This window comes from Nematostella vectensis, chromosome 15 (assembly GCF_932526225.1).
Source record: "Nematostella vectensis chromosome 15, jaNemVect1.1, whole genome shotgun sequence".
Taxonomy (NCBI): domain Eukaryota; kingdom Metazoa; phylum Cnidaria; class Anthozoa; order Actiniaria; family Edwardsiidae; genus Nematostella; species Nematostella vectensis.
The window spans coordinates 3,151,255-3,175,462 of record NC_064048.1 but is presented as its reverse complement, the minus strand read 5'-3'; the positions used below and the strand labels follow the sequence as shown (position 1 = coordinate 3,175,462).

The window sequence follows — 24,208 nt, the reverse complement described above, 5'->3', positions numbered from 1 at the left end:
TATCGTTAAAAACAACGACTTGAGCTGTTTTTCTTTAAATTGATGGCCGACTTCACCAGGCTGTGGAAATAAACAGTCCAATTCAGCAATATAATAACGCAAATTAGTTATAGTGATTGATATCTTATAGCTTATGTTTTCCCTTGTTTGTTGACATTTTTTACTTTTTACCTTTGAGCCGTCTTGAAATTACACGCGAAAGTACTAAAAAAATTCCAAGCTTACACGAGAGTCAAAAGAGACCTTTTGAAGGGGCATTTGTCTCAGGACTTGAGAGATGTCGCTGACTTGGAACCACTGTACGTGATGTGCAGTTCCAAATGCAACAGATGTTGTTACAAGCCCATGTTGCTAATGTCGGCTTTTGATTCAATAAACATTTAAACTTCTTTAGCCATTACACCCTTTATAACAAATTCTAGCTGAAGCCTTTGAGCGCTTTCGCGACTGACAAACGCGGCAACGGCTGCAAAGGAGACTGAATTCCACGTTGGAATTTGGAAAAGTCTTTTGTCTTACACGAATTAAAGTGTTGAACCCGATAATGCCGCCAAAGTATAAATCCCAAAACATTACAGACGAAAAAAAATCGAACCCTAAAATATTATCCCCCCGCCCTCCCTATTTCTGCCATGTTTATAGCTGAGTGCCACCCCCCTCCCCCCCCCCCCCCCCGAGAAGGTATAAGAAGAGGGATTGGGTCACGCAGTACTTACTACAACAGACATCCCCAAAGGTATCACAATAAGCATCCACGGTATGAAAACCTTTTCGCGAATCGCAGTTGAGAGGGGACTTGCACTCTCCTACTACATCACGACTGCATTTTGTAAACCTTTTGGGACGGACTAGAAATAAAAAAGTATCAAACAAAACAATACCAACTGCTACCCTCAATGCCATATCGTCGTCGTGGTCGTCGCCGTCGTCGAAATCAGCATCATCACCATCAGCATTATCATCATTATAATTATTACCATCATTATTATACTTGATATTGACGTGCAAAATATTTATTACCTGCCTCTTCCAAGGCCTCCACGCGACGCCTCAGTTCCAAATAGCTTGGCTTGGCTTGCACCATGCAGACCACCAGGGCCAAAACAACCATAGCTTTCACGAACATCTTTGCCACTGAAGAAACAACCATTTATGAAAATTCAATTACATGGGTATTTGTCCGTAAGAAATCGATTGGTGGAAAAAATGTGATGTTTTAATGGAGAAAATGTTTATGATACAAGAGCAATAGTTTTTACTTGTAATGTAACATAATGTTATGTTTGGCATTTGTATAGTGCTTTTAAAGGGCCTATGGTACAATCTCGTTGCTACGAAACTCTGTTGCTACGAAAGGGAAAAGCGCTACATTCGGTTAAATAGACTAAAATTGCCGCGCGTCTTCCAACTTGGTTCCGTGGCCCAATTTTTAGCACATTTGACTCGTAATGTGAATGTATTAGCGCCGGACATGGCATTATTATTATTATTATTATTATTATTAAACAAGCGCTCCGGGTTCAATCCCCAGTCGAGTCCTTCTTTATTTTTATTTTCTTCGAAACTCCAGTTCTAATTTTCTTTATTCTTTTTTTCCAAGAGATTAAAATAAACTTTTGACATTTTGTAGAAGAAAAGGCAATTTTTATATGTTTTTCGAGAATAAAACAAGATGGCGAACATTTCCGCGAGAGAAAAACACGTTAATTTTGAACATTTTACAACAATTGTGAAATTTTTCTCGCTCGAACCATTGATATTACCATTCCTAACAACTTAGCGCATGGGATTTTTGATTTTTGAAAAAATAAAAGTTACCAAATATGTGGTTTTCGAACATAGACATTCGCCATTTCTCGCGGTATCAAAATTTCGCAAATCCGATGCGTGAAGTTTAAGAAAATAGTGATGTTAAAATATTTTATGCAAAAAAATTATGGTAGATTCATAAAGAAGCTTCTCCGACACTTTTTTATGTGCTGGGTCACGTGACCATGGGAGGGGTCAGATGACGTCATCATTTGTGTAATTAATGTCTTAAACACTTATGTTGAAAGTTCCAAGAGATTTGACAAAAAACAGAAACTTTTATAAAACAAACTAATTTCCCTAGCAACGGACTCAAAAGATAGTACCATATTCCCTTAACATACGAAATGATCAAATGCGCTTCACATGTGACTGACTTTACTCATCAATGTGTAGATACGGACTGCTCCTCGCAGTTTACAATCATGAGTGAGTTAGTGTGTAAGCATTGTCACTAAAGATGGTACCACGGGCCAGCGTCCCCAGAGGTCCTTTTACGTCCCCCAATACAGGTTAATGATGTGCCGTGTAAGACGCGACCTCCGGCTAAACGTCCTTATCCATAAAGACGAGGGATGCACAGTTCTTAATGTAGAAAGCCAGGTATATTACACCTCTAAAAAAATTCCCAAGTTGATCTGAACGGGTTCGAACCCTGGCCCTTTTGCTTGACAAGCGAAGCTCGTACCACTGAGCTATAGCGCCACTGTCGTATTCTGAAAAGGTTTCGAGCGGTAAATGTATCCTATAAGCTGTGCTGTAATGTTTAATATGCACTAAAAATATTCGAACACTCAGCACAAAACGTTTTTACTGATATGTACTTTCTTAACAAACAAGCTCAGTAGATTGAAGCTAGCTTAAAAACCTTCCCGTAGCTCGTGGCCAGATACTATTCGCCGAAATTAATGAGAAAGCAGTAATGAACACAGGGGAGGTAGTGAATCCCGTTAAAACTAGAAAATTACTGGATAAAACCTCATGAATTAAATATTATTCTCAGAGCTGACAAATTTGTGCACTTACCTATTTTCTATCTTGCGTTTGGATCTCGGGGTTCTGTGTGTTGAGGCAGAATGTCAAAGTCTTCTTATGTAGGGGCTTATATATGCACGCAAAGCTGAAAGTTTCTATTAGTCATGCTGCAGTGAAGACAAGTGAAACATGACACAAAACAAATTAAGCAAACAGTCAAAGATTCTGGAAAACGTTTTTGCATGGAAACCTTTGTCAATCTGTAATAAGTAAGAGTTAATTACCTCGAGCCTTCGGCAATAAGCGTATACATCCCTCGGCCTGCGACCTTGAGATGTATATCGCTTATTGCCTCGGCTATCGGTAATTAACACTTACTTATTCATGCAGGCTATACATTTATCATTTGAATAAATGGAAAACGAATGGGCTGCCTCCGCCGTTAGGTAGTGCCTAAATCTATATATTATTTTCTGGAATGTAGTGGTGTGACTAAAACACAGTATGCATGTGCATCAAGTTTCCTAAGTCCAAGAAACGGCATCTCATAGACTTGGGTTGTGGTGAAGTGATTGGAGACTGATATATAATTTAGCTGTTCATGCTAAAGTTAACTAAGCTTGTCCCTAATCGTCTTGTTTATACATTAGTTAACTTATTTCAAAAAGTCTTATTCTTCTAAAGCAATTGTGCATGTACTGCTACCAAGTATTATTTTTTCTTATGCAAATTTTTTTTAGCAAATGAGATGGGGGAGGAAAGGATCAAGTATGCATAACAATCATTTTAATTCTCCAATGTTCAACCATAAGGTTCCACAAAAGTGAAGGACCAGCTAGTTATTGCATATGCATATCTAATACACTACATATATGAAATGATAATGTGTTGTTTGGGAAGCACGACGAAGTAAGATCAGAATTACGCTTTCTCAGACTTTGAAAGAAAATAACTTGACATAAACAAAGCTAAAGGTAATCGGTGTTCTTCAAACATTGTGATGACAGCTATGCCTAAAAAATAACATGAATCAATTGCGAAGTTTGCAAGGCCAGCAAGAATTTATCAAAAAAGGCTAAAAAAACTGCAAAAATCGCTCTTAGAATAACTCTCCTATGGGGAATTGAAATTGAGCTGTTCAGCCAAAACAATTGTAGCCCGAAACAATGCATCTGCTCTGTTAGCTTAATTGTGTAGTAAGTCCTAAAATTTAAAACTTAGCTTAATAGTACCACTTGAAACTTAAAAAAACTCAAGTACACATTAGAAGTTTAAAAAAATAGAAATGTTTACCCGCTGATAGCGTTTTTTTACTTTTTAAAAATAGAAATGTTCACTGACTTACCTTATTTGCCTTGAGGGTATTAATCAAGCAGCTTTTCACTGCAAGACTTAATTACTATGCATCACTTGACAAACCAAAAAGAATATTCTCTGGGGTACTCTATTGAATGTGCCTGGGTTTTAGTTGTAATTGCGTTTACCCATAAGTAGGGAAGTCAAGTACTGAATTCTCGGGTAAGATCATTGTTTTTTATATAACTTTTCTGAAATCTTTCCAACCAGGCTAGGAGGTATATTTTGCAGTGCTTATTTTATCTTAAACGTTCACAATATGTTTCTTCGTGATTTCCTGCAGAACCCTAATAGTATAATTTATTGACCTTTTAATGCTTATTCAATTTTTTATCCGACTTGTTGAAAAATGCATGAAAAGTTCGCTCATCTGTGACTGTGAGCTCTTTTTCTATTGCAGTGAATTGTTGAGAAGTATACTGCATTCCTCAAAAAGCTAATCCTTTTTGTATAGAGCCAGACAAATTCTTTACTCTATTTCGATGCTAAAAATGTAAATCGCCTAGAATTTCGCCAACTAACTCCACACATAGCTACCGCCTTTATGTTTGTGTGCCAGGTGCAAAAAAAAAAAAACCCGGCAAAATTCAAATTGTAAGGTTGTGTTAGCTTATATTTAATTGATATTTTGCAAAGAGGTTCCTTGAGTAATATAAAACAAAATAAGCTTTAGTATTTTTGGTAGATTATTCGTTTTTGAGATATGATTGACGAAGTTGCCATAAAACAAGAAAAAGTAGCAATTTCGCACAAATTGGGCAATTTCAGAGTGGCATGCACATTAAGCTTTTGAACTAGATAGGCTCTAAAGTCTTTGTTCTAAATTCAACGGAAACAACTCTATCGTATAAACAGATCCTTTTCACTTTCTTTTACTATTGTTTTTTTTTATCATCATGTGAGATTAACACCTCTCCTATTGAGTAAGAAAGCAATAAACTACAGCAACCAGTCAATCTTTCTCATGCTCATTGTATTGCGCCGTTGTGTAGAAATAAAGTTGAGTTCAACTAAAGTAACCCCAAAAAAACGCCCGCTCGCCTTAAAGAATCATTCACACCAATGAAGCATGCTTTGTGTGTTTGAACTTGATGTTTATTTTTTATTAAGACGTGGTGGTGGTGGTGGGGGCTCGAAAAATTTCGAGGCTTAAAGGAGGGGTGCGTCGAAAGTGTATGGGTTTCAAAAGGAGGGGCACTGATTTCTTTGGGTATTCTTTCTTCTATATAATTTGACCAGACTGCTCGGTTCAACATTCTTCTGTTTTGAAGAAGATCCCGATTGCGTTTGAGGCAATTTGTGCTTTTTTGAAGAGCTGCTGGACTGAGTTTGTGCATTTTTAAAGAATCTCTTGACCGCGTTTGAAGCAACAGATGTTTGTTGAAGCGCTTGACTATACGTAGCAGAGACTGGTTCTATTTGAAGTAATGCAGTAATGCATAGAGCATGTTTTCAATTTCGAAAGAGACGCCTCGCCACACATTCGGCCGTCGCTGAGTCTCATGCATGCCGTGTGCTTGACTTGGACAAAAGGGAGCGTACGACATCCCGCGTGCCTTTTGTTTTATTGCTATGGCTGAGTAGGCTTCCTATCATTTATGCATCATGACATGCGTACGCCAGCACAATTTAAACGGCATGTAAAAATAGCATTCAGTTCTGTGTTCCAACCGTTTTGTGTGTACCTTGGTATGTATGTGAACGTAAAAAAAGGAGACAAGACCAATCGGGCGTGACAACCAAAACAGGCTGCTCTACTGATCCCGATGCACCAGCAGATTTGTCCAAAATCTAAACCCTTTATACCTCTTGCTGGAACTTGTAAAAGTTATTCTTCTGATCAGGATAACAAAACACTGTTCAGGCTTAACAGGATAATAAAAAACAATTCGATTTTCCGCTACCCAACCTACCATAACTACCTACTTGCACGTTAATTGCCAAGAGTTTAGTTGTACAAAATAGAAAACAACTTGAAGGCTGTTTACAAAACATCTCGTTTATTATTTATCGTTAAAAACAACGACTTGAGCTGTTTTTCTTTAAATTGATGGCCGACTTCACCAGGCTGTGGAAATAAACAGTCCAATTCAGCAATATAATAACGCAAATTAGTTATAGTGATTGATATCTTATAGCTTATGTTTTCCCTTGTTTGTTGACATTTTTTACTTTTTACCTTTGCGCCGTCTTGAAATTACACGCGAAAGTACTAAAAAAATTCCAAGCTTACACGAGAGTCAAAAGAGACCTTTTGAAGGGGCATTTGTCTCAGGACTTGAGAGATGTCGCTGACTTGGAACCACTGTACGTGATGTAATTAAGGCCTAGGACAAACACCGTCTTTTCATGTGCAGTTCCAAATGCAGTAGATGTTGTTACAAGCCCATGTTGCTAACGTCGGCTTTTGATTCAATAAACATTTAAACTTCTTTAGCCATTACACCCTTTATAACAAATTCTAGCTGAAGCCTTTGAGCGCTTTCGCGACTGACAAACGCAGCAACGGCTGCAAAGGAGACTGAATTCCACGTTGGAATTTGGAAAAGTCTTTTGTCTTACACGAATTAAAGTGTTGAGCCCGATAATGCCGCCAAAGTATTAATCCCAAAACATTACAGACGACAAAAAATCGAACCCTAAAATATTATCCCCCCCGCCCTCCCTATTTCTGCCATGTTTATAGCTGAGTGCCACCCCCCTCCCCCCCCCCCCCCCGAGAAGGTATAAGAAGAGGGATTGGGTCACGCAGTACCTACTACAACAGACATCCTCAAAGGTATCACAATAAGCATCCACGGTATGAAAACCTTTTCGCGAATCGCAGTTGAGAGGGGACTTGCACTCTCCTACTACATCACGACTGCATTTTGTAAACCTTTTGGGACGGACTAGAAATAAAAAAGTATCAAACAAAACAATACCAACTGCTACCCTCAATGCCATATCGTCGTCGTGGTCGTCGCCGTCGTCGAAATCAGCATCATCACCATCAGCATTATCATCATTATAATTATTACCATCATTATTATACTTGATATTGACGTGCAAAATATTTATTACCTGCCTCTTCCAAGGCCTCCACGCGACGCCTCAGTTCCAAATAGCTTGGCTTACTGGAAAATTCGTATCTTACACCATGTATGTAAAACCTATGTAAATTGGTGTTTACAAACTATGGAAATATGTTTACATACTATTTACACACTTTGTAAGTGAGCATTCCATTTGCATACTCTGTAAAACTAGGATTTACATACTGTGTGTTGGAAAAATTTACAAGCTATTTACACGCAGAAGCAAGTACTTAATACCATGTAAATAGTATGGAAAAAGTATGGAGATATCTTGTAAATCTACGAGACACATATTGTAAATAGTATGGAAAAATACACAAGGACAGCAGAACTAACTTTGTATATTGTCTGTAAATAGTATGGAAATAGCTTGTAAATCGCTTAACGCACATCTTGTAAATAGTGTGGAAAAGTGCAGAAAGGGGGCCTGATTTTACCTTGTAAATAGTATGGAAATAGCTTGTAAATCGCTTACCGCACATCTTGTAAATAGTATGGAAAAGTGCAGAAAGAGGGCCCGATTTCACCTTGTAAATAGTATGGAAATAGTCTGTAAATAGTCTGTAAATCGCCTAGCGCACATCTTGTAAATAGTATGGAAAAGTGCAGAAAGGGGGCCCTATGAAACCTTGTAAATAGTATGGAAATAGTTTGTAAAATCGCCTACGGCATATCTTGTAAAATTCCGCTAAGTTTACTCGCGGGTTCCCTGTGTATATAAAGTTGTTTGCGGGCCAAGAATACTTAGTTATGGCGGAGAAGGTCCAGAAAGAAGTTTGCATTTCTTCTAGCCGTTCATCAGCGCGTTTAAGGGAAAGGATCATACGTGAAAGGTTAGAGTATGAATGTATATTGTACCCAACAAGACAAAGTGCAAAAGTTTTCTGTCGGGAGTCGCTTAAATTGCCCGATTATTGATTGTGTGAATCCGACTTACGTGACAGTTGTTTTGTTTTGTTTCATTTTGAAAAATATATCTTACGCAGCATTGTTTGATACCCTAAAAATATAATATAGCCGATTATATTGTAGGATGGACGACATTTCACCGTGATCCAAGCGGATTTAATTCATTATACAAAGGGTTTCATAACCTACGAGACCACGCGTCACGCAAGTCGGCTTGTAGGCTTATACCTTTTATTAGCTCACTTTCCTAAACAGAATTTACTTAATTCAATTTTTATCATACCGCATTGCCCTCTAGACATAAGAGGATAAGAACTTAATCAAGGTTAAAAGCTTATACTAGTTAAGTGTGACAAGTTGCGTGACAGAGCACGTGCTCAGAACGTGACCCGGGACCCTCACAGATTGTGCAAGACTCATGGCTCGTTTCACTGTTGAATAAACGTCTACAAAACTTCTTATTATCCTCTTCTTACATGGTGGCCGCGGTTAACTATGGCCTCAGGATATGTCTTACCGCCGCCGGCGCCGCTGGAGATACACAATAGCAATGCTGCTGACAAATGGAAGCGATTTGTGCTCGCTTGGAAAAACTACTCGTTGGCGACTGGGTTGAACGAGAAAGTTGAAGCCGTACAAGTAGCTACGTTGCTAACAGTTATCGGTGAAGAGGCGAGAGAAGTCTACTCGACATTTACACTGACCGAAGGAGAGACAGACAAGATAGAGCCTGTCATAAAGAAATTCGCCGAGTACTGTCAACCAAGAAAGAACGTGCCGTTCGAAAGATTCCGTTTCAACCAGCGAATGCAAGAGCCTGGAGAGTCCTACGAGCACTATAGAACAGCGTTGAGAAAATTGGCCGAGTCCTGCGAGTTTGATACGATTACGCCAGACGAAATACTTCGAGATCGGTTGTTATTTGGAATACATGACACGAAGGTCAGAGAAAGGTTGTTACGCGAGTCCAAATTAACACTAGCGAAAACAGATGAAATTTGCCGAGCGGCTGAGAGTATGCTTGCTCAGATGAAAATAGTCAAAGATACATCTGAGACAGACGTCAATGCCGTGAGTAAATTCGAGTCGAAGAAACCCAACATCAAAAATTATCGGCGAAAGCAACGAGGTCAAGGCAAACAATGTGACAACTGTGGATACCAACATATGGCAAATCAGGAATCGTGTCCCGCACGAGGAAAGGACTGCCGGAAGTGCGGAGCGAAAAATCACTTTGCCAATAGATGCAAACAGGAAGTCAAGGCTACCGAAGTCGAAGAAACAGATATGTATCCTGAGGAGACATATCAAACGGAGGAAGTATTGGCCGTCTGGTTGGATGATTCGCAGCTGGTCACATTTCAATCAGAGTCTGGAAGTTTCATCCGTTTCCAACCTGATACTGGTGCACAATGCAATGTGTTGCCAGTGCACATATACAAGCAGGCGTGTAACGACCACAAGCTAGTAAAAGTGAAACCCGTGCAAACGTCCTTAGTGGCGTATGGGGGATCAAAGATCAAAGTCGTCGGGCATGTCACCATTAGAGTGTGGAGAAACCATGTATCGTGCCAGCTGGATTGTCGCCTTGTTGACAGCCATGAAATCCGCCCGATTCTGGGGCGTAAGGCATGCCTTGGCATGAACATTATACAGTACAATGACAACGACCAGTTTCACAAACCGCAGACAGATGGAGCGACAGTGTTCACCGTTGACCCCAAACCAGGAGCTGCACTAACAAGAGAAGAAATATTGGCTAAGTTCCCAGCAGTGTTCAGTGACGGGGTTGGCAAACTTGATGGAGAATACACCATCAAACTAGACACAAACGCTCAACCAGTACAACACGCACCACGTAGAGTTGCAGTAGCCCTAAGACCCCAGCTCAAGAAAACCTTGAATGATCTAGTGGACAAAGAGATAATAGCACCGGTGACCACACCCACCTCGTGGATCAGCTCTATGGTAGTAGTTCCCAAGAAAGATGGAAAACTGCGAATATGCCTAGACCCAAAGGATCTCAACAAAGCCATCCAGAGGGAAAACTATCCCCTACCAACCATAGAAGAGGTTGCAACACGATTACACGGTGCCAAGGTGTTCACGTTGTTGGATGTCCGCAACGGTTTCTGGCACGTCCAGCTAGAGGAAGAGTCGACCTATCTAACAACTTTCCATACACCGTTTGGCCGATACCGATGGAAGAGAATGCCTTTCGGGATCTCCTCAGCACCAGAAGTGTTTCAAAGAAAGATGCATGAATTTGCCGAAGGTCTGACTGGAACCGAAGTTGTTGCTGATGATTTCCTGGTAGTGGGCTATGGCGAGAGCTACGAGGAGGCAACGGCGGATCACGACAGGAACCTCCTGGCATTCCTAAACCGTTGTGATCAACGGGACATACACCTGAATCCCGACAAGATGAGACTTAGGAAATCAGAGTTACTCTTCATTGGCCACATAGCAACTGACAAGGGACTTAAAGTCGACCCTGCTAAAGTGCGAGCAATTGTGGACATGCCCTCACCGACCGACAAGCTTGGGGTACAGCGTCTGTTAGGCCTAGCCCAATACCTTGCAAAGTTCCTGCCCCAGCTGTCAGACATCACAAAGCCGCTGAGGGATCTCACACAGAGCGACGTGCAGTTCATCTGGGATGATGCGCAACAGTCTGCGTTTGAAAAGCTAAAGGATGCCGTTACAGTCACTCCAGTATTGCGGTACTACAACCTAGACGAGGAGATTACACTTCAGTGCGATGCGTCGCAGAGCGGATTGGGTGCCGCATTACTACAGAATGGCCAACCAGTAGCCTACGCATCACGTGCACTCACGCCCGCTGAGACGCGTTATGCACAGATTGAGAAGGAGCTGCTCGCGATTGTTTTTGCGTGTGACCGTTTCCATACGTACGTCTACGGCCGCGAAGTCGTCAACATCGAGACTGATCACAAGCCTTTGGAACCAATCTTCATCAAACCTCTGGCGACTGCTCCGAAACGCCTACAACGAATGCTGCTGAGTCTGCAGAGTTACAGTCTCAATGTGAAGTACAAGAAAGGCAAAGATCTTTACTTGGCTGACACCCTAAGCAGAGCTTACCTACCCGAAGTCAACGCCTGGGAGTGTACCAGGGAGCTGGAGGAGATTGACCATCGATCATGGATGCCAGTGAGAGAAGAGACTTGGCAGCAACTCAAAAATGCAGCAGTAGATGATGCGGTGCAACAAAACCTTCGAGAGGTTATAAAGAGAGGTTGGCCAGAGAGCAAAACAGACCTGCCGGAGTGCGTGCGTTCTTACTTTGATATTCGAGACGAGCTAACTGTCCAAGAAGAACTCATCTTTAAAGGCCAACAGTTGGTGGTTCCTAGAGCCCTGAGGAAGGAGCTTATGGAAAAGACACACTCATCCCACATCGGTATAGAAGGCTGCATAAGACGAGCAAGAGACACGTTTTTCTGGCCGCGGATGACTGTCGAGTTGAAGGAGTACATCACAAAATGCGAAGTATGTTTGACTCATCGCAGTGGCCAACGAAAGGAGCCAATTCTCCAACATGAGTTTGTCGCTCGACCTTGGGGAAAGGTCTCAGCTGACCTCTGTGAGCTCGACAACCGAACACTGCTAGTGGTCAGTGACTACTTCAGCAACTACATAGAAGTGGCCCGGCTTAACACAGTGACGTCACGAGCAATAATAAAGGAGCTGAAGGCAATATTTGCCAGGTTTGGCATCCCAGACACCCTTATAACCGACAATGGACCGCAGTTCGCATCAGCGGAGTTTAGTGTATTTGCCAAGACCTGGATGTTCGAACACAAGACGTCATCCCCAAGATATGCCCAAGCAAATGGGAAAGCGGAAAATGCTGTACAGACAGTAAAGAGGCTGTTTAAAAAATGCAAGACATCCGGGGGGTCAGAATTCCAAGCACTTCTCGACTGGCGGAATACTCCGACTGCTGGAATCGGAACTAGCCCGGCCCAGCGCCTCTTCGGACGTCGATGCAAAACACTTCTCCCTGTGGCTGGTTCCCTACTACAGCCTAGCTACAACACTGAAGAGGACACCAGGAAGTTGATAGGTACCAAGCAACGCCAGAAGTTTTATTACGATAAGCACAGCAAGCCCCTGGAGCCCATCGCTGTCGGCGAAACTGTGCGCATGAAGCTACCAGGACAAGACACGTGGACGCCTGGTACGTGTTTAGGTCAAGCCGGACCTAGGAGCTACAACGTCGAGACTGAAGGTACCACCTACCGACGAAACCGCCGACAGTTGATCAGCACTGGAGAAACAAACAGCCAAGTACCTGATGTTCTGGAATCACCAGAACCCGATGATGCTCAGCAGCAACCCAGCCAGGTTGCCATGCCACCAGATTCTTCACAGGCTATAACAAGGCCTCGGCGGGAGGTGAAGCCTCCTGCATGGCTCAAAGACTATGTGCCAAAATAACATTGAAACTGTTAGGACACTGAACATTAGTGATAATCCATCGTATGATTTTAGTTGTAAAATTTCGATTTTTTACCCTTTGATTATTATAATGTTGTTTTAACCAACCGTTAAAACAACTATTAAAAGAGGGAAGATGTGACAAGTTGCGTGACAGAGCACGTGCTCAGAACGTGACCCGGGACCCTCACAGATTGTGCAAGACTCATGGCTCGTTTCACTGTTGAATAAACGTCTACAAAACTTCTTATTATCCTCTTCTTACATTAAGCTTATGGTTATTTTGTTTACTACAGGCTAAATGAGATTTTTACAACTGGCCAGCCCTTTGACAGAGTGATGGTACTCACTGTCAGAAACCGTTTGCAAGGAGGCTTATTGGGTTTATTTGAGGTTTCACCTCACTGTTTGGGACGTGTGATAAAAAAGACCTTCCCAAATGTGCAAAGGAAACGGATTCACTCATGCTGGTATTACTTTGGCATTAAAGCAAAGGAACAAGATTCTTGTGTGCTTGTTAAACCAAGCACTCCTGCACTAACAGCACATGCTGATCAAGACAAGCTAAACACCACAAACAATAGTCAACCAGGTACTGAGTTCAAATGTTACAAAATACCTTCACTTAACATATTTCGGGGAGATCTTCAGTTAAGCCAGCAAGACTGCATAGGTGAAGGGACATTTGGAAAGTGCTTTTCAGGAATATATAAAGGAGTAACAGTTGCGGTCAAAACATTTAAAGACCAACAGGATTACAAGGCTGTCCACAAAGAGTGTGAGATCCTTACTGAGATACCAAGCCATCCAAACATTGCCATGCTTGTAGGAGTATCCACAGATGAAATTCCATTTCTCCTCCTAACCAAACTCTGCACAATCAATGGAATTCCAAAGACATACTCAACATTTTTAAGGGAAGAAAATAATTCCTTAAGTAAGGGAGTATTTCTATCTGTGATGTATGACATGTGCTTTGCAATTAGTCATATGCATCAGCAACACATATTGCACAATGACATCAAGTCAAACAATTTCATAATTGAGAAAGTGGGCAGTAGGATACGGCCCATACTGATTGACTTTGGGAAAGCAACAAGAGAAAATAGACCAAGAGGTGAGTTACACCTTATCACTCTTCCAAGTTAATAGGATGGGCCTTCCATTTCGTTATTTTCCCCCCATAATATTGCATATTCGACTCACTTGCCTGGACACTTTTTACTTTGACCATTACATTACAAATACTGGAAACATTAATTCGGTAAGGCTTGTTGGTTTTCATAAACCCAGTATTTTCAATACACTCTTGTCTTTGTACTCTTTTGTTCTGGCTTGGCTACACTTTGACTATTACACTTGTTGCTGCTTAAATTAGAAAAAGCTTATTTTCAAAAGTTTTTCTCTTTCCCATTTAAATTATCCATGCAAGAACTAGTCCCAGTGTCCTGTGACAAAAAGCTTTCCCCACAGGATATTTTTGTATTAAACACACAGGCACAACATATACAGTATAATATGATTTTGAGGAAATTATGTGAAACATGTGCTCCCTAATATATCTTATTGGAGATTTTCCTCACAATTGGAGATTTTCCTCTTATTGGAGATTTTCCTCAAAAAGAGGAAGAACAATAGTCTTTGCTTGACTTTCCCACATTAGATTTGTCTAATAAGCCATATAACACATGTCAGCATGCACTTGGTGTTAGGTTGCCTAGTTCTTTTACAGAGCATTACTTTACTTTACCTCAAATGGACCCCCCTGTAAAACTGTCTTAACTATCATCTTTTTAATTTTTAGCAATGGCAAAGATGACTTATTCAGAAAGGACATTATACAGAAGAAAGTACCCACACATAGCACCTGAGATCTCTGTTGGTAAACGGCAAAGCATTGCAAGTGATATCTTTTCATTTGGCTATTTATATTGTACCTCTTTAAAGGTGATTTTTGAAACAGACAGCCGAGAAGGGTACAATGAACTTTTTAAACTTGGCCAGCTATTAACTCATCACTATCCTAGCAAACGAATCACAATAGAGAAAGCTATGGTGATCATTAATAAAGCACTAGAGTGTTCCATCCCTGGCCCCACAGATAGATAAAAAGTACAAGGACGATCTTCATGCCAACATTAGGGTTTCCACAAAAAATTACTTGTGCAATGTAGATTTAGTTAGAGTAAGGATACTTCATATACAAAATATAAGTTGTACAGTATATTATCACTGTTCATTTTGCTTTAAAGGAGTACTATCTATCTACTCTTCATTTGTAACTAGGGGTTGGTTGCATAAGGTCATGACTTTTGTCTCTGAAAAGAGCACTGTCCTAGTGCTATCCACAGGGGGGATCTGACACTGGTGGTGACTAAGGTGCTGTCCACAGGGGGGGATCTGACACTGGTGGTGACTCAGGTGCTATCCACAGGGGGATCTGACACTGGTGGTGACCCAGGTGCTATCCACAGGGGGATCTGACACTGGTTGTGACTAAGGTGCTATCCACAGGGGGATCTGACACTGGTGGTGACTCAGGTGCTGTCCACAGGGGGGTATCTGACACTGGTTGTGACTAAGGTGCTGTCCACAGGGGGATCTGACACTGGTGGTGACTAAGGTGCTATCCACAGGGGGGGATATAACAATAGTGGTGACTCAGGTGCTGTCCACAGGGGGATCTGACACTGGTGGTGACTCAGGTGCTATCCACAGGGGGGGGGATATGACACTGGTGGTGACTAAGGTGCTATCCACAGGGGGATATGACACTGGTGGTGACTCAGGTGCTTTCCACAGGGGGATCTGACACTGGTGGTGACTCAGGTGCTATCCACAGGGGGGGATCTGACACTGGTTGTGACTAAGGTGCTGTCCACAGGGGGATCTGACACTGGTGGTGACTAAGGTGCTATCCACAGGGGGGGATCTGACACTGGTGGTGACTAAGGTGCTATCCACAGGGGGGGATCTGACACTGGTGGTGACTAAGGTGCTATCCACAGGGGGGGATCTGACACTGGTGGTGACTCAGGTGCTGTCCACAGGGGGATCTGACACTGGTGGTGACTAAGGTGCTATCCACAGGGGGGGGATCTGACACTGGTTGTGACTAAGGTGCTATCCACAGGGGGGGATCTGACACTGGTGGTGACTCAGGTGCTGTCCACAGGGGGGGATCTGACACTGGTTGTGACTAAGGTGCTGTCCACAGGGGGATCTGACACTGGTTGTGACTAAGGTGCTATCCACAGGGGGGGGATCTGACACTGGTTGTGACTAAGGTGCTATCCACAGGGGGGGGATCTGACACTGGTGGTGACTCAGGTGCTGTCCACAGGGGGATCTGACACTGGTGGTGACCCAGGTGCTGTCCACAGGGGTATCTGACACTGGTGGTGACTAAGGTGCTATCCACAGGGGGGGATCTGACACTGGTGGTGACTAAGGTGCTATCCACAGGGGGGGATCTGACACTGGTGGTGACTCAGGTGCTGTCCACAGGGGGATCTGACACTGGTGGTGACTAAGGTGCTATCCACAGGGGGGGGATCTGACACTGGTTGTGACTAAGGTGCTATCCACAGGGGGGGATCTGACACTGGTGGTGACTCAGGTGCTGTCCACAGGGGGGGATCTGACACTGGTTGTGACTAAGGTGCTGTCCACAGGGGGATCTGACACTGGTTGTGACTAAGGTGCTATCCACAGGGGGGGGATCTGACACTGGTTGTGACTAAGGTGCTATCCACAGGGGGGGGATCTGACACTGGTGGTGACTCAGGTGCTGTCCACAGGGGGATCTGACACTGGTGGTGACCCAGGTGCTGTCCACAGGGGTATCTGACACTGGTGGTGACCCAGGTGCTGTCCACAGGGGGGGGATCTGACACTGGTTGTGACTAAGGTGCTGTCCACAGGGGGATCTGACACTGGTGGTGACTAAGGTGCTATCCACAGGGGGGGATCTGACACTGGTGGTGACTAAGGTGCTATCCACAGGGGGGGATCTGACACTGGTGGTGACTAAGGTGCTATCCACAGGGGGGGATCTGACACTGGTGGTGACTCAGGTGCTGTCCACAGGGGGATCTGACACTGGTGGTGACTAAGGTGCTATCCACAGGGGGGGGATCTGACACTGGTTGTGACTAAGGTGCTATCCACAGGGGGGGATCTGACACTGGTGGTGACTCAGGTGCTGTCCACAGGGGGGGATCTGACACTGGTTGTGACTAAGGTGCTGTCCACAGGGGGATCTGACACTGGTTGTGACTAAGGTGCTATCCACAGGGGGGGATCTGACACTGGTTGTGACTAAGGTGCTATCCACAGGGGGGGGATCTGACACTGGTGGTGACTCAGGTGCTGTCCACAGGGGTATCTGACACTGGTGGTGACCCAGGTGCTGTCCACAGGGGTATCTGACACTGGTGGTGACTCAGGTGCTGTCCACAGGGGTATCTGACACTGGTGGTGACCCAGGTGCTGTCCACAGGGGGATCTGACACTGGTGGTGACTCAGGTGCTGTCCACAGGGGGATCTGACACTGGTGGTGACTCAGGTGCTGTCCACAGGGGGATCTGACACTGGTGGTGACTCAGGTGCTGTCCACAGGGGGATCTGACACTGGTGGTGACTCAGGTGCTGTCCACAGGGGGGGATCTGACACTGGTGGTGACTCAGGTGCTGTCCACAGGGGGATCTGACACTGGTGGCGACCCAGGTGCTGTCCACAGGGGGATCTGACACTGGTTGTGACTAAGGTGCTATCCACAGGGGGGGATCTGACACTGGTTGTGACTAAGGTGCTATCCACAGGGGGGGGGGGGATCTGACACTGGTGGTGACTCAGGTGCTGTCCACAGGGGTATCTGACACTGGTGGTGACCCAGGTGCTGTCCACAGGGGGATCTGACACTGGTGGTGACTCAGGTGCTGTCCACAGGGGGATCTGACACTGGTGGTGACTCAGGTGCTGTCCACAGGGGGATCTGACACTGGTGGTGACTCAGGTGCTGTCCACAGGGGGATCTGACACTGGTGGTGACTCAGGTGCTGTCCACAGGGGGGGATCTGACACTGGTGGTGACTCAGGTGCTGTCCACAGGGGGATCTGACACTGGTGGCGACCCAGGTGCTGTCCACAGGGGGATCTGACACTGGTTGTGACTAAGGTGCTATCCACAGGGGGGGATCTGACACTGGTTGTGACTAAGGTGCTATCCACAGGGGGGGGGGATCTGACACTGGTGGTGACTCAGGTGCTATCCACAGGGGTTTCCGACACTGGTGGTGACTCAGGTGCTATCCACAGGGGGGTCTGACACTGGTTGTGACTAAGGTGCTATCCACAGGGGGATCTGACACTGGTGGTGACTCAGGTGCTATCCACAGGGGGGATATAACAATAGTGGTGACTCAGGTGCTATCCACAGGGGGATCTGACACTGGTGGTGACTCAGGTGCTGTCCACAGGGGGATCTGACACTGGTGGTGACTAAGGTGCTATCCACAGGGGGGGGATCTGACACTGGTTGTGACTAAGGTGCTATCCACAGGGGGGGATCTGACACTGGTGGTGACTCAGGTGCTGTCCACAGGGGGATCTGACACTGGTGGTGACTCAGGTGCTGTCCACAGGGGGATCTGACACTGGTGGTGACTCAGGTGCTGTCCACAGCGGGATCTGACACTGGTGGTGACTCAGGTGCTGTCCACAGGGGGATCTGACACTGGTGGTGACTCAGGTGCTGTCCACAGGGGGATCTGACACTGGTGGTGACCCAGGTGCTGTCCACAGGGGTATCTGACACTGGTGGTGACTAAGGTGCTATCCACAGGGAGGGGGATCTGACACTGGTGGTGACTCAGGTGCTGTCCACAGGGGGATCTGACACTGGTGGTGACTCAGGTGCTGTCCACAGGGGTATCTGACACTGGTTGTGACTAAGGTGCTGTCCACAGGGGGATCTGACACTGGTGGTGACTCAGGTGCTGTCCACAGGGGGATCTGACACTGGTGGTGACTCAGGTGCTGTCCACAGGGGGATCTGACACTGGTGGTGACTCAGGTGCTGTCCACAGGGGGATCTGACACTGGTGGTGACTCAGGTGCTGTCCACAGGGGGATCTGACACTGGTGGTGACCCAGGTGCTGTCCACAGGGGGATCTGACACTGGTGGTGACTCAGGTGCTGTCTGCAGGGGGATATAACAATAGTGGTGACTCAGGTGCTGTCCACAGGGGGATCTGACACTGGTGGTGACTCAGGTGCTGTCCACAGGGGGATCTGACACTGGTGGTGACTCAGGTGCTGTCCACAGGGGGATCTGACACTGGTGGTGACTCAGGTGCTGTCCACAGGGGGATCTGACACTGGTGGTGACTCAGGTGCTGTCCACAGGGGGATCTGACACTGGTGGTGACTCAGGTGCTGTCCACAGGGGGATCTGACACTGGTGGTGACCCAGGTGCTGTCCACAGGGGGATCTGACACTGGTGGTGACTCAGGTGCTGTCCACAGGGGGGTCTGACACTGGTGGTGACTCAGGTGCTGTCTGCAGGGGGATATAACAATAGTGGTGACTCAGGTGCGGGCCGTAGTGGTTCTGGCACTTGCACTCCAATGCAGCTTGCAGGGAAATTTTGCTGTTGGTGATGACTATTCAATTGAAATGCCTCCAAATACTCGTTTCACTTGGCAAATGCGTATCATTGACCCAAAATGAACTGTATCGGATTGACGAGTCGGCACCCAAACTCCAGGTCTTTGGGTGTCCTTGAGCCAAACTACTCTTGCCTCATTTTCATTTGGAAGTACAACCTCCACTCGTCCATACCACATCTGATTGTCAGCCCCTAAAATCTGCACTATTTCTCCTTCTCTAGGATAGGCTGGAACAGAGACATCCTTGAGGTCTTTAATGGTCTTGTTGTCAATTATCAGCCAGTAGGCAGGGTTTGCAATATTTGAGGGTTCAGGATAAAGGATCACCTTGCGCTTGATCAAGTTTGACGGCTGAACACTGTCTCTTCTATATGCCCTAGGAATCACTTTAGGGGACTGACACCACTCGTGGAGCACTTGGGAGTTGTCTTCAACTAGAGGGACAATGTAATCACCATTCACAAAGTAGAAGTACTTATCTTGTATTGATCCCACCAATATCATTGTTGACACTTGCATTGTCCATTCTTCTCCATTATTGTTAGTGGCTATCTTGCAAGCAGTGCCTTCTGAGATCCTTTCTCTTTCCCCAAATTCATCAGTAAATGCCAAACTCTTAACAGTCTTTAGGATATTTGGAATATCAGTTTCAATTCCTTGTCGGGCAAAGAATCGTTTAATATCCACAATGATATGTTGTTCAAATGCACTCCTCTTTGTTTTTCCAATACCTACACCATAGGATGACGCATGGGCTTTATATTCGTCAACATGTCCCTTCAGGTCTTCCAACAGTAGCTTGGATGAGGCAAATGATGACTCGTGAAGGTAGAACGGTGCTGCCTCATCCATACTAAATCTGTACTTCTGATTCCCTTCCCCGTAGGAAGAGATCATCCCATTGACTTCCTCGTAATCCTCAAGGAAATTTCCGAGAGCTTCTCTTGTGGCAAACGTTTTCTCAATGCCTTTAGCATTATGCTTTTGTAGTTCGTGCCTTAAAATGGCTCTCTCATATAGCTCGCAGGAGTAGTTGTCCATGCTAGAATGTCGATGTATTTCATCAGCAGCATGAACAGAGCACTCTAGATTCTCAGTGCAGTACTCCAGGCCGTAGTACTCTTCACATTTGACAGCATGTGCCCATAGGAGTCTGCGTAATCTCTCTATGTCATCATTCGTCCACCCAGCAAGCTGTAACTTCCTGTTGTACAGCATTTTGACTGCATCACAAAGAAGCATGAAGCAGTCATATGCCTTTGAGGGGATTTTTTCTGCCAACACTTCTCTAGCAACACAACTGAACCTAAAAAGTAATACAAAAAAATATGATTACTTTTTGCTTGATAAAAAAAGAAACAACCAAAGGACAGGTAGAGGTTTGGACTTACTATAATAAAAAAAGTTCAGGTTAACATTTATGCTCTGAGAATTAAAGCTGCATTGTCACCAGTCTACTTCCGGAGGACTGACGGAAACCTCAACCAAGAAGAGACAAAAGAATATATTAGAAGCGGAACTATTTAACGGCCATCAGCTTTAAATTATCAGTCACATCCTCAAAGAAAATTAAAAGGGACACACTGCTTTCACAACTTTGAAGTATTTTTTTGCGTTTTCCATTAAAAATTATTTGAGATTGATACGTCATCGACTGGAAGTAAATTGGTGACAATGCGGCAATAAACATCTTTTATGAATATCCAAAGGTTGATGTTGTTATCAGGTAATGATGTTATCATGTAATCCTCTAAGAAAGAAATATACCCCTTGTCTGGGTGCATTAAACATGAGAATCTAGTAAAGAAAATCATCATGTCAGCAGTCTTTTTTTCTCTGTTTGTGGTTGTAGCCTCTGTATCCTACCAAACACTAAACTTTGTGTAGTAAAAATAAACTGCAATAAAAGTTGAAATTATATTTTTTGCATGTATTTCCACAATTTATGTTAGCATATACATTAAAGCTATTTATGTCACAAGTATAAATCAGGCAAATCTTCATTGAAACAGCTTGGACATCACTCTAACCTTTTGAACTCATTAGACTTCCAAGCTCCTAGTTTGTCTGTCAGAGATTTTAGACGTGCGACTCCTTTAGCCTTTTCCTCAGTGATCCAATTAACAGCCTCTAGTGCAGCACTGAAGTCAGCCCTGTTAAGAAGCCCACCAGACTGTGGATCTCTTTCATTGACAGGCAATGTAGCATTATCTCCCATATCCTTCCACATCTTCTCCAGAAATTCACGCTTTAACATATTAAATGTGAGATGCATGCGGTCAATCACCATATCCTTAACTGGATCAAAACCATAAAGTCTGTATAGTACAAACAGGATGCTTAGACCACAAACTCCAGATGAGGTCACAAGAAGTTGGCGTGCAGCTGCTGTCAATGCTCCATCAACCAAGACACCATGTTCCAAGTGGTAAGTAGCCGTTCTTAATGGGCATGGTGCTCTGTAGCGTTCTCGAAATTTTCTATAGTAATAATGGCGCTTGCATGGAATGTAGACTCCGTGGATAAGACAACGTCTGCATCCAATTCTGCCACCTATAAAGAAAGGAATAACCGCAAAAGACGGGACATGAGTTTGTGGGAAATAAGAAACCAGTATAGAAATATATACTGCAATGCATCCACAATTTCAAGAGGGTAACTGATAAGGGATCTTGGATTAAAAAGAAAACAAACATAGCAAGCTTCATATAGGCACTCTGTATTTAACAGAAACGAAGTGGTGGGGCAAAATGAACTACAGTAAAGGGAGGTACACATGTACTGTAAAGGATCATTTTGCCACTACAAATTTAGGTGCTGAAAACTCATAAGAGGAAAAACTCCACATCTACTTACAGTAGTGATTAAATAACAATAAAGCTCAAAGATATGAAAGTGACTCTTTGGGAAAATACCCTTTATATGTTTTTTTTAAACTGGGGGATAGCAACACGGTACTAAAGAAAACTTACCTCCTGCATATAGTGAAATCTCAGCATGGGCCTTTAAGTCAGCTGTCCCCATAAGAATAAGTGCCCTGACTTTATGATAACTGGCTGTTATCACAGTCTCTCCGATGGGAATATGTCTGTCAAGGTGTATATCAATGCCGTTGATATAAAGGCTGGTGATTTCATCCATCAGCAGCTTTAGGAAGGCATCCATCTTATGTGGAATACCTTCACCTATTTTACAGCTTGGTATGAAGCTGTATGTTCTCAAAGCTTTGCCATGGAGCCGCTCTTCCTTTCGAGTACATGCAGCACTGTAATGGATAGCAGAAATCCCTCCTGTCTTCTTAGAGAAGGCATTAAAACCATCTTCATGAAAAATGAATGCTTGGTTAATTGGGCTTCCTCTCATAGATAATGGCCTATGAACAAAATCGAAGCAGCACTGTGGACAACTGACATGTATAGGGATGCCCACCACTAATGGGTTACCAAACATGTTTTCTATCTCAGCCACAGATATATTTGTCACAATTTGGACAACAAACTGGTAAGAGGCTCTCCTTGTTCTCATCCCAGAAAAATGACAGCTCTCGAAAACGCGCCCCATGCCACAGTTCCTTATAAGGGGTTGTGATGACTGATTTATTTAACCATTGTTCTTTTTCCTCCCAGTGCGCCATATGATTCTTCATCTTTTTTTCACTCAAAAAGATTGATTCTAGGTTCAAGCCTAGCACATAGTAGTCAGCACAAGTGTGCCTTTCAGCACCACAATTTGGGCAGTCCTCATCACATTCCAGTAGTGTGACATGATTTTCACCACAGCACACTTTGTAGTGTCTAGGATTTTTATAACCTAACTCCTTTAAAAAACTGATAACAGAAGACCATGATTTATGGGGTATTTTATCATAACCAGTGATTTCAAACAAGTTCCTTAGCTGGCTCAGTGTTTCTTCCTGGGACCATCCATACTTTACTTTGCACTTGATTATTCTTAGAATCCCTTTCTTGATTCTATCCTCTAGATCTTCACCTCTGTCTTCTTGAGGGTCATCATTTCCATCATCATCACTAACACTGCCAACAGTTGAGTCATCACTTTCTAAACCTCTGCCTCTGTTGTCTTGTGGATCACCATTGACATTGAAATCAACAGTCGTATCATCACTTTCATTGTTTACTGATTGGTCATGATCTGTCTCATGGTTATCCATGGAACGATTTCCTTCGTGATTAACCACACAAGATTTGGGGGGGGGGGGGGGAAACAGCATGGTGTTCAACATTGACAACCACTGTTTCTTCAGTACCTTTGGGTAGGTACTGTTGTGAATGCTGTCGCACTGTTCTCTTGTCACGCAGTTTTCCATGGCAAATCCTGCAGTAACAGGGACGATATGATTTTTGTTGTTTTCCTGTTTGATCTGTCAAAAATAGTAATAGATTAATTACAAAATTATAGCTGATTTCGATGTATCGCGATCAGGGGTGGATCCAGGTTTTTGAGTGAGTAGTTTCCACCGAAACACCAACAATAGGGGTGTTTGGGGGCATGCTCCCCCAAGAAAATTTGAAATTTTATGCTCTATAAATGCAATTTTCTGCATTTTCAAAAAAGTTAATTACCCCAAAAAGAACAAAAAAACATGCTATCATAAAGGCAAAAAAAGTTTTATTTTGTTGAAGGTGGTACATGGAACACCTTGCTCTACAAAAAATTTCTGGTATCCAAACCGGTAGTTGGTCCTTGGTCCAGGAGTTTTCAAGATAATAAGAAAAAAAAAATCCAATATTAATATCATATGTCATATACAAAAGATATGTAAAAATTATAGACAATATAATTTGAATAAAAACTCCCCTTTTTCATCCTTGGGGACTGCAGTAACTGGAGCTCTGGAGAAAAATCCAACATTGTTACCATAGTTTAAAAGAGAGAAGTACTGAATGATTATAAAAAGAATATAATTTGAAAAAAACTCCCCT

At 43.7% G+C, this 24,208-nt stretch overlaps 2 protein-coding genes and 1 long non-coding RNA gene across 3 annotated transcripts; 1 reads left to right on the top strand and 2 right to left on the bottom strand.

The window, feature by feature from the left end:
* Positions 1–6,118: 6,118 nt before the first annotated feature.
* Positions 6,119–7,267, bottom strand: LOC125560717. Its single transcript, XR_007306820.1, has 3 exons — positions 7,204–7,267; positions 6,900–7,031; positions 6,119–6,208 (listed from the first exon to the last, which is right to left on the bottom strand). It is a non-coding gene; the product is annotated as an uncharacterized LOC125560717 (long non-coding RNA).
* A 5,746-nt stretch (positions 7,268–13,013) lies between these two features.
* Positions 13,014–14,854, top strand: LOC125556756 (dual specificity protein kinase shkC-like; the record flags this gene model as incomplete). The annotated part of the gene is made up of 2 exons (XM_048723068.1): positions 13,014–13,707; positions 14,395–14,854. Coding segments are annotated over 2 exons (999 nt in total), but the record flags the coding sequence as incomplete, so codon positions are not given.
* On the bottom strand, positions 13,797–23,814 carry LOC116607155. The gene is made up of 3 exons (XM_032369016.2): positions 22,238–23,814; positions 21,296–21,818; positions 13,797–20,571 (listed from the first exon to the last, which is right to left on the bottom strand). Exons 1-3 carry the CDS (start codon positions 22,824–22,826, stop codon positions 19,260–19,262), a joined length of 2,424 nt encoding a protein of 807 aa, XP_032224907.2. The 5' UTR covers positions 22,827–23,814; the 3' UTR covers positions 13,797–19,259.
* Between the last annotated feature and the right edge of the window lie 394 nt (positions 23,815–24,208).

What these genes read in the sequence shown, in the direction of transcription:
- LOC116607155 (XM_032369016.2), bottom strand. Translation starts at nt 22,826, where the DNA reads ATGGGGCGCGTTTTCGAGAGCTGTCATTTTTCTGGGATGAGAACAAGG. An exon ending in GATTTCACTATATGCAGGAG is followed by an intron (nt 21,819 to 22,237) that starts GTAAGTTTTCTT and finishes CTTTCTTTATAG; the next exon opens with GTGGCAGAATTGGATGCAGA. An exon ending in AAGTCTAATGAGTTCAAAAG is followed by an intron (nt 20,572 to 21,295) that starts GTTAGAGTGATG and finishes ATTACTTTTTAG; the next exon opens with GTTCAGTTGTGTTGCTAGAG.